The sequence below is a fragment of the Urocampus carinirostris genome, chromosome 8 (assembly GCF_059441175.1).
Source record: "Urocampus carinirostris isolate Australia breed hairy pipefish chromosome 8, RoL_Ucar_1.0, whole genome shotgun sequence".
NCBI classification, from domain to species: Eukaryota; Metazoa; Chordata; class Actinopteri; order Syngnathiformes; family Syngnathidae; genus Urocampus; species Urocampus carinirostris.
In genome coordinates, this window is record NC_142356.1 from 26,819,195 (window position 1) to 26,832,985 (window position 13,791).

Below are 13,791 nucleotides of genomic sequence, written 5' to 3' on the forward strand. Positions count from 1 at the left end.
AGTGCTTCTCCCTGCCGCTACTGGCATGTGGTGGCACTGTGAGAGCTCACCCAGCATCGACCCTAAAGAAGAAATCCGGCTTCCTCTTCCTAGTTCGTGTGTAAACTTACTATACTGTATCTCCAGCGCACTAAGAACTTTGACATTTTTATTCTTCAATATCTTGTGCATCCATTCAATATGGTTGGTGTAAACTGTAAAGAAGAGGCGAGCAGTTTCATTTGAAATGAAAGTGGAATAAGAAAGCTTGATGCGGTTGGGAAAATGGTTGGATCCCTTTTTTGGCAACTTTCTACCACAGAGGAGGAAGTCGCCTGACTCTTGAAGCTAATCTTCCAAAAGTAAATTGAACTTAACTTTGTAGAGCATATTATTTTACGAACTGTTTATTTTTTTAGTCCAAATCAATACAGGTTACTTATACAAGCCTTAAACATACTTATATAAACCTTAGACATACAAAATATAGCACTGATGCAATTTACGAAGTAGGGCAGCGTTTGTATTATGTTCAGTATCTGTCATTTTGGAATATGTTGGGCATTAGTTGCTATAGAGATTTGTTATGTTGTTGGTGTGTACGTGTTGCTTTAACTTGCGTGTTCAAATATCCATTGCTTTTAGGGTTATAATGCTGGAACATTTATTGTAGTTTTAAGTGTCCTAGTATTAGTATTATAACCTTTAAAATGCACCTTGTGGATGTGATTCAACATGACTTTAGTGTTTTCATTTTTTGTTTTTGTTTTTGTTGGTGATAGGAATGAGTGGCCATGGTCCAAAACTTTTTGTAGGTTTTTTTGCTACTTTTTCCCTTTTTTTATTTTCTTTGTTTTTGTATGTGTATGTCTTGCTGTCGGTCACCCTTCTCGAGGGATATGACCAGGGTAGATAGACAGATTTTTAGTTTAAAAGTAGGCTATTGAGGAAAACCGACCTCATACAAGTAAAAGAAGGTCACCATCAAACTTTTGTGCACGGCCTTACAGTGTCTGGATGCTGTGCAGAGAGTTGAAGGTTCCTTTGGCCAAACTCTGGATTTTGTTGTCGTACAGAGACAGTAACGCCAAGCTCTCCAAATCCTTGAAAGCCGACGCGCGCACGCAATGGATCTTGTTTGCATTCAGCAACCTGTCAACAAGCGACACACGTCACATAAGAAGCGACAAACTAAATTCTGGGGTAAAACAATACTCTTCAATCAGTGCTTTTCAATTATTTTCTTTCATAGCCCCGATGAAGAGGAAAACAACTCGCGTCCCTCCAAGATCCCCCAGACACGTGCCACCTAAAACTATACTTAATCTATAAAATTGTACACCTATGCATAACACTGTATCATTATATCAAAGAATTGCATTATTAACTGTAAAAGCAAGATTTAAAGTGCATCTGAATTTCAAGAATAAAATGAAATCCTTAAACTGTTAATTATTTTTGACAAACCAGGAACTCACTGAAATTAATTCAGGAGCACAATATTCAATGAAACTTAATTTAAACGTCTAGCAACCGTGTCATTGGGCAGAGGGATAGTTTTTATTTCTGCAGCATTTGCTTCATGCAGCATACGATCATACCTAATGCTGCAGACAGTATAAGCTCCTCTTGAATGGTGATTTTCGCACAGACATAACTGTACACCTCACCCAAATACTGCCTTTATTAATGATTGCAAGTCCCCTTAATTAGGGATAATAAACCAGAAATACATACAATTCTCTCAGCATCTTTCTTAGTTGTTTTCTCCACTTGCAGTAAATTTATACCGGAGCCATATCCCCCTAGTCACTAGGGCCTAGTGGGAGGTGGCTAGAGTTAAGAACACATTGATACAGAGAAGGGGATTCCCAGTCCCCTCGCTCAACCCAACTGATGTGCTGCAACATCTCGCTGGTAGTCATTAGGTGACCAAAGCCCCCAATTCCAACCCTTAATGCCAACCGCCAAGCAGGGACGCAACCAATGTTGTAAGTCTTGGGTATGACCCGGTCGAGGCTTGAACCTGCAACCTCCCAGTCTCTGGGCGGGTGCCCTACCCCTACAATACACACACACAAATAATTGCTTGATCTAGGATAACATTTGTTAGTGTACCACAACAATATTAATAATCTACGATGATGTTTTTGTCTACTACCAGTGACTGAGATGATCCAGATTAGAACCGAAATGGAGGAACACTCTTGTTTTTCTCTTTAACTCTTTCGTTTTTATTTTTGTCTCTGCTTGTCTCTTCATCCTTTTTAAAATATGTTCCATGGTATCATCTGAGGATCTGTTACCCTTCATGTCCATTCCTGTGTGCGGAGCACGAATGCTTAGCGCAAACGAAAACAATGCTCTATGCGCACACTTTGGTAATGAAAGTGCCACTGCCCCCTAGCAGAGTGAAGGTGCAACTGCACTTTGTTCTATAAAAAGGTTCAAGCATGCTCCCTTGATCGAGCCCCACTATTTGAGAATCAATGTCTTGAACATTTGTTTCCAACTCACTTTGTAATTTGGGAAGCATTTTACAGAGTTGATGCATTTTAAATTTAAAGGTAGTATGACCACTTACAGTAGCTCCAGTGAGGCCAGGCCATCGAACACGCCCACAGGAAGCTCTGTTATTTTATTCCCGTACAAAACCCTGGACAAAACATACAATCGCATCAACATCATGACCATCCTTGATAACAAGTAATTTGTGTAACTGACAAGGAGTTAAGAGCTTTGAGGCCATGAAAAGCATCCGGTGCAATCTCCGATATTTGGTTGTTACTCAGGTCTCTGCAAGATACACACAGATAAGTACAAATAATGCAAAAGGCAATAAACATTAATCATTTAAAAACATTAATAATAGTAAATAAGCAAATATTACTATTTTATACTTATACAAACATACACACATTGATAAAACCCATTTTTGTTATTGTTTAGTTTAATTAAAAGTGACAGGTTTACAATTTTCTACAATCGAGCAGTGGCCATTTAGTGTTTAAAATAAACAAATGTTTTTTACTCTATACAGTATCTGTGAATAACACATCTAATAAATCAAGTTCAGTGAAGGCTAAATATATTGTTTAGGTTACAGGAGGTTGTCACCTACTTTGTCTTACGGATGCCAGAAAGAGAAAAACTGCTGCAGTAGTAAGCCCTCGTATTGCTTGCTGCTGGTACCAGAACTGTGATTCAGGCTACCAGTGATGTCTTGGTCTGTTCTCCTCTTGCTAGCTTTAGCTATTTTAATTGATTAGCTGCACTAATTGGGCCGCCCTGGCTAACCCCTGCTCACTGGAATTCTTCTTCATTCACTCCAAATAAGGACACTTCATGGTGCAGTGTCCTAGTTGACCTCTAGATATCACTAACTAACTAAGATGGTAGCTTTGGTAGAGGTGAGCAAATCAATCCAAATATTAAGATTATTGATACTAAGCAAGTACTTGGATCCTGGGATCAATACTTCACTCCGCCACCAATTTCCTCCAAGTGCTGCTTCTCTGCGCAGAATTGTCTTGTTTACACCATTTGCACTTTCTGACTGTATTTTAAAAATATATTCTGCAATGGAAGGTATAATTGTCATGATGACATTGTTATATTTGTATTTTCGTTACATTGCTGCTTTTTGGGTTTGACCCTTACTTTTGTTCTAAAATAAATATATTTATTTTTACTGTTAAAGATTGCATTGTAGTTAGTTGGTAATGCACAAAATATTTGAGCCATGTTTATCATAATTATGATTAACTAACTCAAGGGGGAAATCATGACATGTCATGATTTGCCAACTGCCCTCACCTGCGCTCACTCGTTCAGCCCAAGCTGCCACTCTTTCCCTAATTAGTCCTCCTCCTATTTAAACACGTCATTCTCGTTTACTCCTGGTCAGTCCGTCTGCGAACCTCAGCACATGCAAGGCAAGCACTTTTGGCTCTGGCTTCCGTTTTGATACCGACCTGTTTCCTGTATCAATCCCCGATCCAAGCTCTGTTCTCCTGTCTCAACTACCCGTATCCTGATTCTGTTTCCTGTGTCGATCCCTGATCTAAGCTCTGTTCTCCTGTCCCGGCTACCCGTATCCTGATTCTGTTTCCAGTGTCGATCCCCGATCACCGACCACACTCCGACATTTCCAAGCAAAGAGTATCGGATCGGCATCGATCGATACTACTCAGTATTTACTTGGAGCTGATCAATAACAAAATTCCAAGTATCGTCCCTGCCTAACCTCTAGAATGCAAAACAATATTTTAAACAGCACCGCAACTAAAGTTTTGACTTTTAATTTTTTTATGCAAGTTTGAACAACCCGAGAGCACAGTGACTCACATTCGCCGGAGCTTCTTGTAGGAGGTGAAAGCACCTGGAGGGACTGACTTGATGCCATTTTGCTCCAGTCGACTGAAGGTAAAAGAGAAAAGACACAATAATGAAGGAAGCAATTTTACTTCCCAGCAAGGACATTTTGTGCAAACATTCCACCTTTCAATGCAATTTTTGTTCACTTTTAACTATCAAAGGTGTTTAATAAAATCAGTTCTGAAAGTGAGTTCCACTAAACTTTTATCAGAAATAGATCCCCCCAAAGTACCTATGCCTGGAGTGAGCAGAGTATGCCTTTTTATGTTCGATTTGACTATTTTTCCAGAGATCCAATCTTATTTTGCTTTGATCAGAATTCCAAGAGATTCCATTTTTATTTCATGGTCTGCAATTACAACTCACATCTCCGTCATAGCCTCGGGGAGGTGAGCGGGGATAGCAGTCAAACCTCGTCCCCTGCAGTCCACGATGTTGTTGCTGCATGAGCACATGGGTGGACACGAGCCTGACGCCAAACTGCACGGCTGCACAAAAGCGCTGGAACTGTGACCTGCCAGCACACACAAAGCCAACGATAATAGAAAGATAGCAGGTCAAAACATCTGTGGATTTGGTTTTAATGCTCTACTACATTTAAACATAGGATGCCAGGAGATGAAGCAAAAGTACCTGAGCAGGGTAAATCGCTCTTACGCAGCTCAGCGAGGTTAAGTCCCCTCAGGGGTGGCGGGGCGCTGCACTGGGTGTACAGGCCCAATGCAGGGCGCTGGCGCAGCCACGGAGATAACCAGGCAAGGTGACAGTCACAGCGAAGAAAGTTGGAGTGGAGGCGACTGCAGAGGGAGGTGAGGATGCGCTTCAAGAAACTTTATATCAGATTTTGTATTTTCTGTTTACAATGCTGTTAAATCGAAATCAAGCTGGGTCGGATTTGAAGATTGATGAGGTTGTATTTAGTTGGGAAAACATTTGAAAATCATTTTTCAGAATGGCAGGGCGTGGGGGGGGGGGTAGCCTACCACACACACTCTTAAACTTCACAGACAGAGAAAGGGTAATCTTCACATTTTTGCAGAGGAGAGAGGAAACAGTTAAATAATAAGTAAAAGAATTTGACGTTCACACACAATTTACATTCTTCTTTCAAATCCAAACAAGAAGCAAAAAAAAAAAATCAGGCATTAGATGTTATTTTGGTTAATAGTTCTCACGCGCGCACACACACACACACTCTGTTTTATTGCTTTTTCTATGCAATTTTATCATAATAATAATATAATTTTATTAACTACCCAATACTAAATGCCGAACCAACTTATTCGGTTGCACGGGCAATAAGGACCACTCACATTTTGCTTTTTCTTAAACACAAAATATGGAAAGTCATTACCAGCCTCTTCAACCAAACTAGAACGGTACAAAAACAAGTATCTTCGGGATCAATTATCGATAGATTGCCTAATCTCGAACTGTCAAATGCATCTGTGACAACGTCTATCAGCGCTTTCGCAAATCTCAAGACAATTATACGGACTGGAGTTAACCGTCCCTCATTAGTAACGGTCGGTTATTAGTTCCCACGCAGCCGTCTCAACTCTTGGGTGGAGAGCGCAATGCCAGACAAACGTATTCAACTATTTCTTCCGCTTTTATCCGGTTGGAGGGTTCAAACTGCAGATAAAGCAGTAACTGAATTTCTTTCCTTGCCTGAAAATCAGGGGTCAAATTACAGACAGGATGTTGTGTGCACATTAATTTAGCTTTCTGCCATTACTCTGCTCTTATTTTACTATTATTTTGCTTTCCTTCAATCCACTGTCTACACAAACAAAATTGAAATAAGGAACAATTAAAACTCTTCTTTACACCAAATGCGCGTTTTTTGTTCGCCAGCAACGTCGTTAGGTTCAATTTCCGAGTTGGGCGCCACTTATTTTGAACGGATTCAAAATTTCCTCTTCAATTTGAATATTTTTTAATTTTTTTAATAGTATCCTTTAAAAGTGCCTTTTTAAAGTCAAAAGCGGTTCCTCAACTGCTCATCAATGCTGCTATTAATGCACTGAAAGCACCATAAATAACCTGGGAACAATCAATATTGTCACTACAAAAATTAAGATTGCTTGATTTGTTAATTTATTTATTTGTGTGTTGTTTTTTAAGAAAATTTAATTTAACAATTTTTTTGGACACTGGCATAGTAAATTACAGATGATTCATAGTATTTGGAAGTATTGTATAACGTATATTTAAAATGATTTTGAATGTGTTTTCATTGGTTTCCGATCAACGGCACGGCGGCTGAACGGTTAGCACGTCCGCGGCACAGTTCTGAGGTCCTGGGATCATATCCAGCTACCAGCCTTCCCGTGCGGAGTTTGCATGTTCTCCCCGTGCTTGCGTGGGTTTCCTCTGGGCACTCCAGTTTCCTCCCACATTCCATGTTCGGTTAATTGGCCGATCCAAATTGTCCCGAGGTGTGAACAAGCGAGTGAGTTGTATGTTTCTGTGTGCCCAGAAACTGGCTGGCAACCAGTTTAGGGTGTCTCCTGCCCACTGCCCAAAGATAGCCGGGATGGGCTCCAGCACCCCTGCGACCCTAGTGAGGATAAACGTTGCAGATAATAATGGATGGATGGTTTAAAATCTGGATCTGTTATAAATCAATTTTGGTTTCCCTTTTTAGAGGTTTAGTTTAATTTAGCTACAACATTTCGCAATGATACGTTAAGTGTGTTAGAATACCGAACCACTGATATTGCTGGTAAATCCAGATCAAATTTTGTTCATTGTATGCAGGTATCAGAAAGGAGGCTTCTCACCATGGACTTAAGAAAAAATGGTGAGAATGGAAAAAAAGAATTCCCTTTCTTTAAAAGTAGTTAAACGACTCAATGACAAAGAATTAAAATGACAAGAAAGAAAAACATAAAAGTGAGAAAAATTAAAACAATTATAATGACGTAAGACATGATAATGTGTTAAAAAGATTGATAGAAGAAGCGTCCAAAGTTATTTTGGTGACGTGTCTCTTTTAAGCCTTTGCCTTTAACCTATCATCCTCTTTTTATTTTTGGGGTGATTTGTTTTGTGATGTGATGTTTGTTGAAAAATGCTTAAAAAGAACAAATAAAATGAAAAATACAAAAGGTTTCATCATTAATAAATCAAATTCAGAATATTAAGATTTTGAATCAGATTTTACATGTTTAGATGACCTAGTCAAATATGAATCGTATCCGGACCAAACCTGAAGTTTAAGTATACACTGTACGAATTGCTGACATGATAGATATATCGAGTGATGATCCTGCAAATTGTTGGTGTGGGATGACTCACAAAGTGCGAAGTTTGGGCATGTGGTTGAAACTGGAAACGGGAATGCTGCTGATGTTGTTGTTGTTCAATGTCCTGGAGAATGCCAAAGGCAGAAAATCACAGTGCCACTTGTCAGCGTCGTCACCAGTAGGGAAAAAAACATGACACTTGGACTCATCCCAACAAAACATACTCACAATACTTCCAGAGATCGCAATGCTCTGAATGCTCCCTCCTCTATGCAGCTGATGTGATTCTTGTCCAGTTGGCTTTCCATCAACACAAACACAGTAACACGATTCAAGCAATCAGTTTAAATTGTTTCCAGCAAAGCCGAAGACATCACACTCTTAGCCACAAGCACCATACACAAATACATATGGCGAATTGTTTCCTCCACATTGTTTATCAACCTACAGGTTTTTTAGGTCTGCAGCTCCTCTAAAAGCTCTTCTGGGAATTGCCTGAATAGCGTTTTCACTGAGGTCTCTGAAAGGACAAGACAACCAGAACATTAATTACTTCATTGGTGATATTTAATTGTACGCACTCTTACTTCCTAGCCAACGGCAAGATGTGCATATGTATGCTTGTGTGATTAAGCCTATATTTTAATATTACTAACACCTTCGAGATTTTAATTTTCCTGAAATATATGCATTCCACATCAAACTTTCTATCTTCAAGCATCCAGGATTTTATTAGGGTTGCCACTTACATGTCTATTACAAATGATTCCCAGGATGTGTGCGTAGCATTGAAATATGCAGCGATTTATCATTCAAAACAGGAGGAGGCGTCATAAGAAAATATTACTTTTTTGGATGCCCGGTGTTAGTGTGACGTGTATATTCGCTTTCTTAGCATTGACACGTGACAAAGAAGCATGTAATATTGTTTCAATTCACAGCATGTGGGCTGAGGCCAGAACGTGACTGCGACTAAAGAAAACGCCTTAAGTCTGTTTAGTCTGCGGAGGACGACCGACAAACCGACATTGTGAGCTTCTCACAAGAACTTGAAACAACCTGGAGAGGAAAATGCCTTTAAAGTGGCTGCCCCAAAAACAACAAAACAAGGAAAACATTCCAACGTTTGATGCGTTATTATTTTTTGAGAGCTGCCTGACTCTTGGTTAACATAAGATGAAAGAAACAGTAAAAAGTGAAGCTCACTCAAGTGTAAAATTGCTCCATAATGTGACCACCTGCCCCCTTTACAACATTAAACGTGTTCTCTAATCAAAACCCCACAAGCTTTGATTCTTGATCGTGCAGTTCACAGAATGTGAACAGACTTAAACTTATTATTACTGCAAATGACAATGACACTCAAATGCATCACAAGCATTGGCACCGTTTATGTGTTAAGTAACAATAATGCTTGAACACATTTCCATTGTTTGGGAAAATCATACCTGTCAACCTGTACGTTTTTGCCGTACAAAGTACGTTTATGATGCATTATAAAACGTGTACGACGTACAAGAAAATCTGTACGGAAAAACGCAAATGTGTCAATTATGGGTACCATCCAGTATACACGACTATCACGAAACTGCAAATCAATCAAGTCAAACCAGTTCGCCGCTATCTCGGTATCATTTATTTTCGTTGCAAACGAAGCGAGCGGTTTGATGCTAGTGTGCGCATGCGTCTGAAGCCTCGAATTTCATGTGGTAGTTATGTAGTGAAAGGAAGTCCGTCTCTTTTTAGAGAACCTGCTTTTTCGGCTCAACTCATTAAAGAGAGCCGGCTCTCAAACGGCTCACTTGCTTTGATGCATTATATTACGAATTATTATGTTGTATGAAGAAGTTAAGAAAAAAAGGAAGTTTAAAAGTAGAAAATGAAAAAAGACAGGTTTGTGGTTATCCCTTTAATCAGTATATTACCAACGATAATTTAATGCAGAAAATGAAGTAATAATTTGAATAAGAAAATGTATTATTCTACTTAATTACATTTGCATGTATTGTTTCCTTCTACAGTGAACGTCCAAGCTACTTATTTCTTGAACTTTTTTTATAATAAACCTCATTCATGTCGAGCAACTCAGGATCTCACAACAAAATGTTAATTAACAATATATATGATATAACGAAACATATGTAAAATATAACATGTTAAACTACATGAATAAACACGTTTGAAAATATATATGGTGCAAGATTATTTTGTATTTTGTAAGGGAAAATACAACATTTTGTAAGGGCATGGAGACGTGGAGGTTGACAGGTATGGAAAATGCCCAAACACCTAACGCAAAAGAAAATACACTAATGCACTAATATCAAGAGTTTCATTCCCAGCAGGTCGTAAAGATTTCTGTTGCCAGGATTCAAGAGGCTAGAGAATTAGGTTGGCCGGGCTGGTCACAGCTGGACCAGTGTGCATGTGTGTGTGTGTGTGGTGATGTTTGCTCTTGGAACGTGTTTCTTGGTTCTTCTATTTGCCCTCTGTTTTTTCTCTTTCTGTCTTTTTTCGAGCATGTCAGTGGGTGAGAAAGGTAAACTTTCCCACTCATTTTGCGCTTATTCCAAACTTCTTGCGCTGCGATGAAGGGGACACACTTGCGAATACTCGCTCACACACATAAGTACATTACATAAAATACACATATTTTACCAGGGGCGTTTTTAGGTTCAGAGCTTTGCAGGTGCTGAACATCCATAGTGTCTGGCAGGTTATTTTTTTTTCACCTTAAGTGATTTAGGTTCACTCCTAATCAGGAGTGCCACTTCGTATCTATGAAGATCACATGATACTTGTGGTTAGCAGAAACACTATTATTACGCAATGCACAGTTTTCACTAGTTTATTTCTAATAGAGTACACACATCCTCATACACATGCAGAAGAAGACTGGAACGTGTTAGACAATTATGCATTCTGTTCAACACTATATGATTACACCCTACACTTTACAGATTAACCATGAGGGTGTCAAACCAGTTAAAAGGTGCCGGAGTCTGTTTTGACCAGTGGTCCTTCAAAGCTAGGTACGGTGCCGGTGTATTGAAATTGTTAGGGAAATCTGAATAACTGTTCAGAGTCTGAAACATTGCAGTATCCAGGAGATTAGTGTGTCTTCAACGGCAACAGACTCCCGGCAACAGTCATGTTATCAGTTGGTAAAATAGTGTTCAACATAACCCGTGTGTAACATACCCTCACCAAAATACACAGGAGCCTCCACAGACTCCACCACTCTGCTGAAATTCACACCAGCCAAGCAAGAGTGCAGCGGTGCTAGGACTCAAATGGAATGAACCATTCAAAGGCAGAGGAGTGAAAAAAGTGTGTACTCACAGTCTTGATAAAGCTTCATTCTTCTGAAAAAGTAGCTCGGGAATCTGCGTCAAGCGATTCCTGTTGATACGACTGAACACACACGCACGCGCACACACAGACACAGTGTATTGGATAAAACAATATTCAACAAGCTCATGCAAACAATGAACTACTTTTATTATTTGTAAATAATGATACATAGTTTTAGTAAGGGGCGTGATGGTGGAAGAGTGGTTAACGCACAGTCTCACGGTATGGTCCTTGGATCAATTCCCACTACATGCCTCTCCGAGCGGAGTTTGCATGTTTTCCCCCTGTTTTCCTTCAAGCACTCCGGTTTTCTCCCACGTTCTAAAGACACGCATGTATGGTAATTGGCTGGTCCATATTGTCCCTAGTTGTGAATGAGCAGGTGAGTTGTACGTCTACGTGTACCCTGTGACCGTCTGGTAACCAGTTCAGGGTGTCCCCTACCCACCGCCAGAAGATAGCAAGGAAGGGCTCTAGCAAGGCAAGACACGGTGATTTAGTGGCTAGCGTGTCTGCCTTACAGTGCAGAGGTCCTGGGTTTATTTCCCTGTGGGGTTTGCGTGTTCTCCCTCAGTGCCTGAGTGGGGTTTCTCCAGGCACTCTGGTTTCCTCCCATCTTCCAAAAATGTGCATGTCAGGTCGATTAGTGACTCCAACTTTTGTGTCAAAATGGTTGTGTATCTATATTAGCCTTTTGATTGGGTTGCAATCAGTCCATGGTGTCCCCTGCTTTTTGATTGGGTGGCAATCAGTCCATGGTGTCCCCTGCTCACCGGGCCTGGTAAAGGCTCCAGAACCCCCGTGACCCTAGTGAGGATAAGTGGTTTGAAAATTGAAAAAAGTAATCATAGCAGGGCCGCTTCTGGGCACTGTGTTGCCTTCGGTAATATTATATCTTGGCATTTGAGGGCAGTGTGGTGCAGTGCATTCATGGTGTACAGCGTACACATTTGAAAACAGACAAAGTGTGTGATACAGTGGACCAGATGGAGGCATGCAAAACAAATAAAAGGTCATAAAATTATCGGTAGGTGTAAACATAACGTATAATATTAACAATAGGCACTGAGACAAGTCAATTAAATTGATTTTGGTCATGGCATTGACCATAAAGTAACTTGGTCCACTAATGCATGTAAACAAGTTATCCCAAATTACCAGAAACATAAACTATAGCAGTCCTAATAACTTCCGATGTTGTGTATTTGTGTATCATTATTTGAAACAGACTCACAGACGTTCCAGATCCTTCAGCTCATCCAGAGCACCTCGCTCCACCTCTCGAATTTGGTTCTCCATTAGGTGACTGACACACGAACATAAATAGAAACAAATTGATCAGAAAATGTTTCCTAATGCGCAAAAATACTTATTTAATACATGTTTTGTAAAATTATACCAAAGAGTTAAATAAAGTGTACATCAAACCTTGCATGAAAGGGAATACCTAATACAAAATTGTGACTGCTCAGCAAATGCTGCTGTGACATTTGGGGAAAAGGCCATTGTCTGGGCAGCGTTGCTGGAGGCCACCAATGACACCGACAGCGGACGGCACCTTCGGATGTCTCATGTGAAAAGTGGGGTGGGGTTCCCTGGCAACATTCCCACATTTCTGGAGCAGGAGACTAAGCTACCGAAGAAACGTGGGAACAAAAGTAGAATTCCGACAAAGAGGAAAAGATCACTCACAGTACTCGCAGATGCTTGAGGCCGGAAAAGTCCGACTTGGTGATGATAGTCAGGTTGTTCCCATTTAGATCCCTGTAATAGAGGACATGCGTTAAAAAGACTGCACACACACTGTGTGCTCATGCATAACATCTTTTGTTGTTTACATTATATAAATTGTCCTTGAAAGGCAAAAGTGTGCAAATAACAGGTGCGTCAAGCGTTTGCATCAGTCCCGCCACACAAAAATGTAAAAACATATGATCATCTAGATGGTAAAAAATATATATTTTATAAATGAAATTGTGTTGATTTTGTAATACTCCTGTCCGCCAGTGTCTCCAACATTCAAACATCTGGCAACATTTCATATCAGTTCTTGGTTTTCTTCTTTTTAGCATTGATATGCTTCCGTTCGGTGATATCATTCACAAGTATAATATCACTTTCCATTGCTATGCAGATGACACTCAACTGTGTCTTCCAATGTAGGAATCTGCCCACTAAATTGTGTGAATTAGGGACCTGCCACACTGAGATAAAAAGATGCGCCTCAACCCTGAAAATAAGAAAATGGTAATTATTATTCCATCTAAATGCCGTGACTTGCTCTCAAATACTGCTCTGGACATTGACAAAGGCGATATCACCAGAGAGACTCAGTCAAAAATCTAGGTGTCACATCTGTCCTTCCAGTTACATGATAAGAATATTACTAGAACAGCTTTTTTCCATGTTCGCAAAATTGCTAAAATTTGTCCTATGCTGTCCCAGTCTGATACTAAGATTATATCAGATGTATTTGTTACCTCCCGTCACGATTAGGTTAATGTACTTCTGTCCGGTCTCCCGAGGTCCAAAATCAAGAGCCTGCAGCTGGTACAAAATGCTGCAGTGAGGCTTTTAACTAAGACAAGAAAGTTTAATCACATTACCCCGGTTTTAGCTATGCTGCATTGGCTCCCTGTCAGCTCAAGATGTGATTTTAAAGTTTTGTTGGTATTATATAAAATCCTGCATTGACTTGCCCCCTAATATCTTTCAGATTTTGTTTCACTCTATTTTCCTGCTCAGAACCTTGGCTCTGAAACCGCTGGTCTACTAGTGATGCTAAGAGCCAAGAAGAGATCCGCAGGTTCAAGAGCATTCTCCATTCGGG

The 13,791-nt window shown here is 40.0% G+C and overlaps 1 protein-coding gene across 1 annotated transcript in view; it reads right to left on the bottom strand.

Moving 5' to 3' along the window:
* LOC148361471 (slit homolog 1 protein-like) overlaps positions 1–13,791 on the bottom strand; it is a 63,658-nt gene that overhangs the window by 36,735 nt on the left and 13,132 nt on the right. The window contains exons 2-13 of the mRNA XM_088342159.1: positions 12,654–12,725; positions 12,196–12,267; positions 10,950–11,021; positions 8,056–8,127; positions 7,836–7,907; positions 7,660–7,731; positions 4,990–5,153; positions 4,723–4,870; positions 4,327–4,398; positions 2,704–2,775; positions 2,564–2,635; positions 988–1,131 (exon numbers count right to left, since the gene is read on the bottom strand). Of these exons, the coding sequence (XP_088198285.1) occupies positions 988–1,131; positions 2,564–2,635; positions 2,704–2,775; positions 4,327–4,398; positions 4,723–4,870; positions 4,990–5,153; positions 7,660–7,731; positions 7,836–7,907; positions 8,056–8,127; positions 10,950–11,021; positions 12,196–12,267; positions 12,654–12,725 (1,104 nt within the window). The remainder of the gene's footprint in view (positions 1–987; positions 1,132–2,563; positions 2,636–2,703; positions 2,776–4,326; positions 4,399–4,722; positions 4,871–4,989; positions 5,154–7,659; positions 7,732–7,835; positions 7,908–8,055; positions 8,128–10,949; positions 11,022–12,195; positions 12,268–12,653; positions 12,726–13,791) is intronic.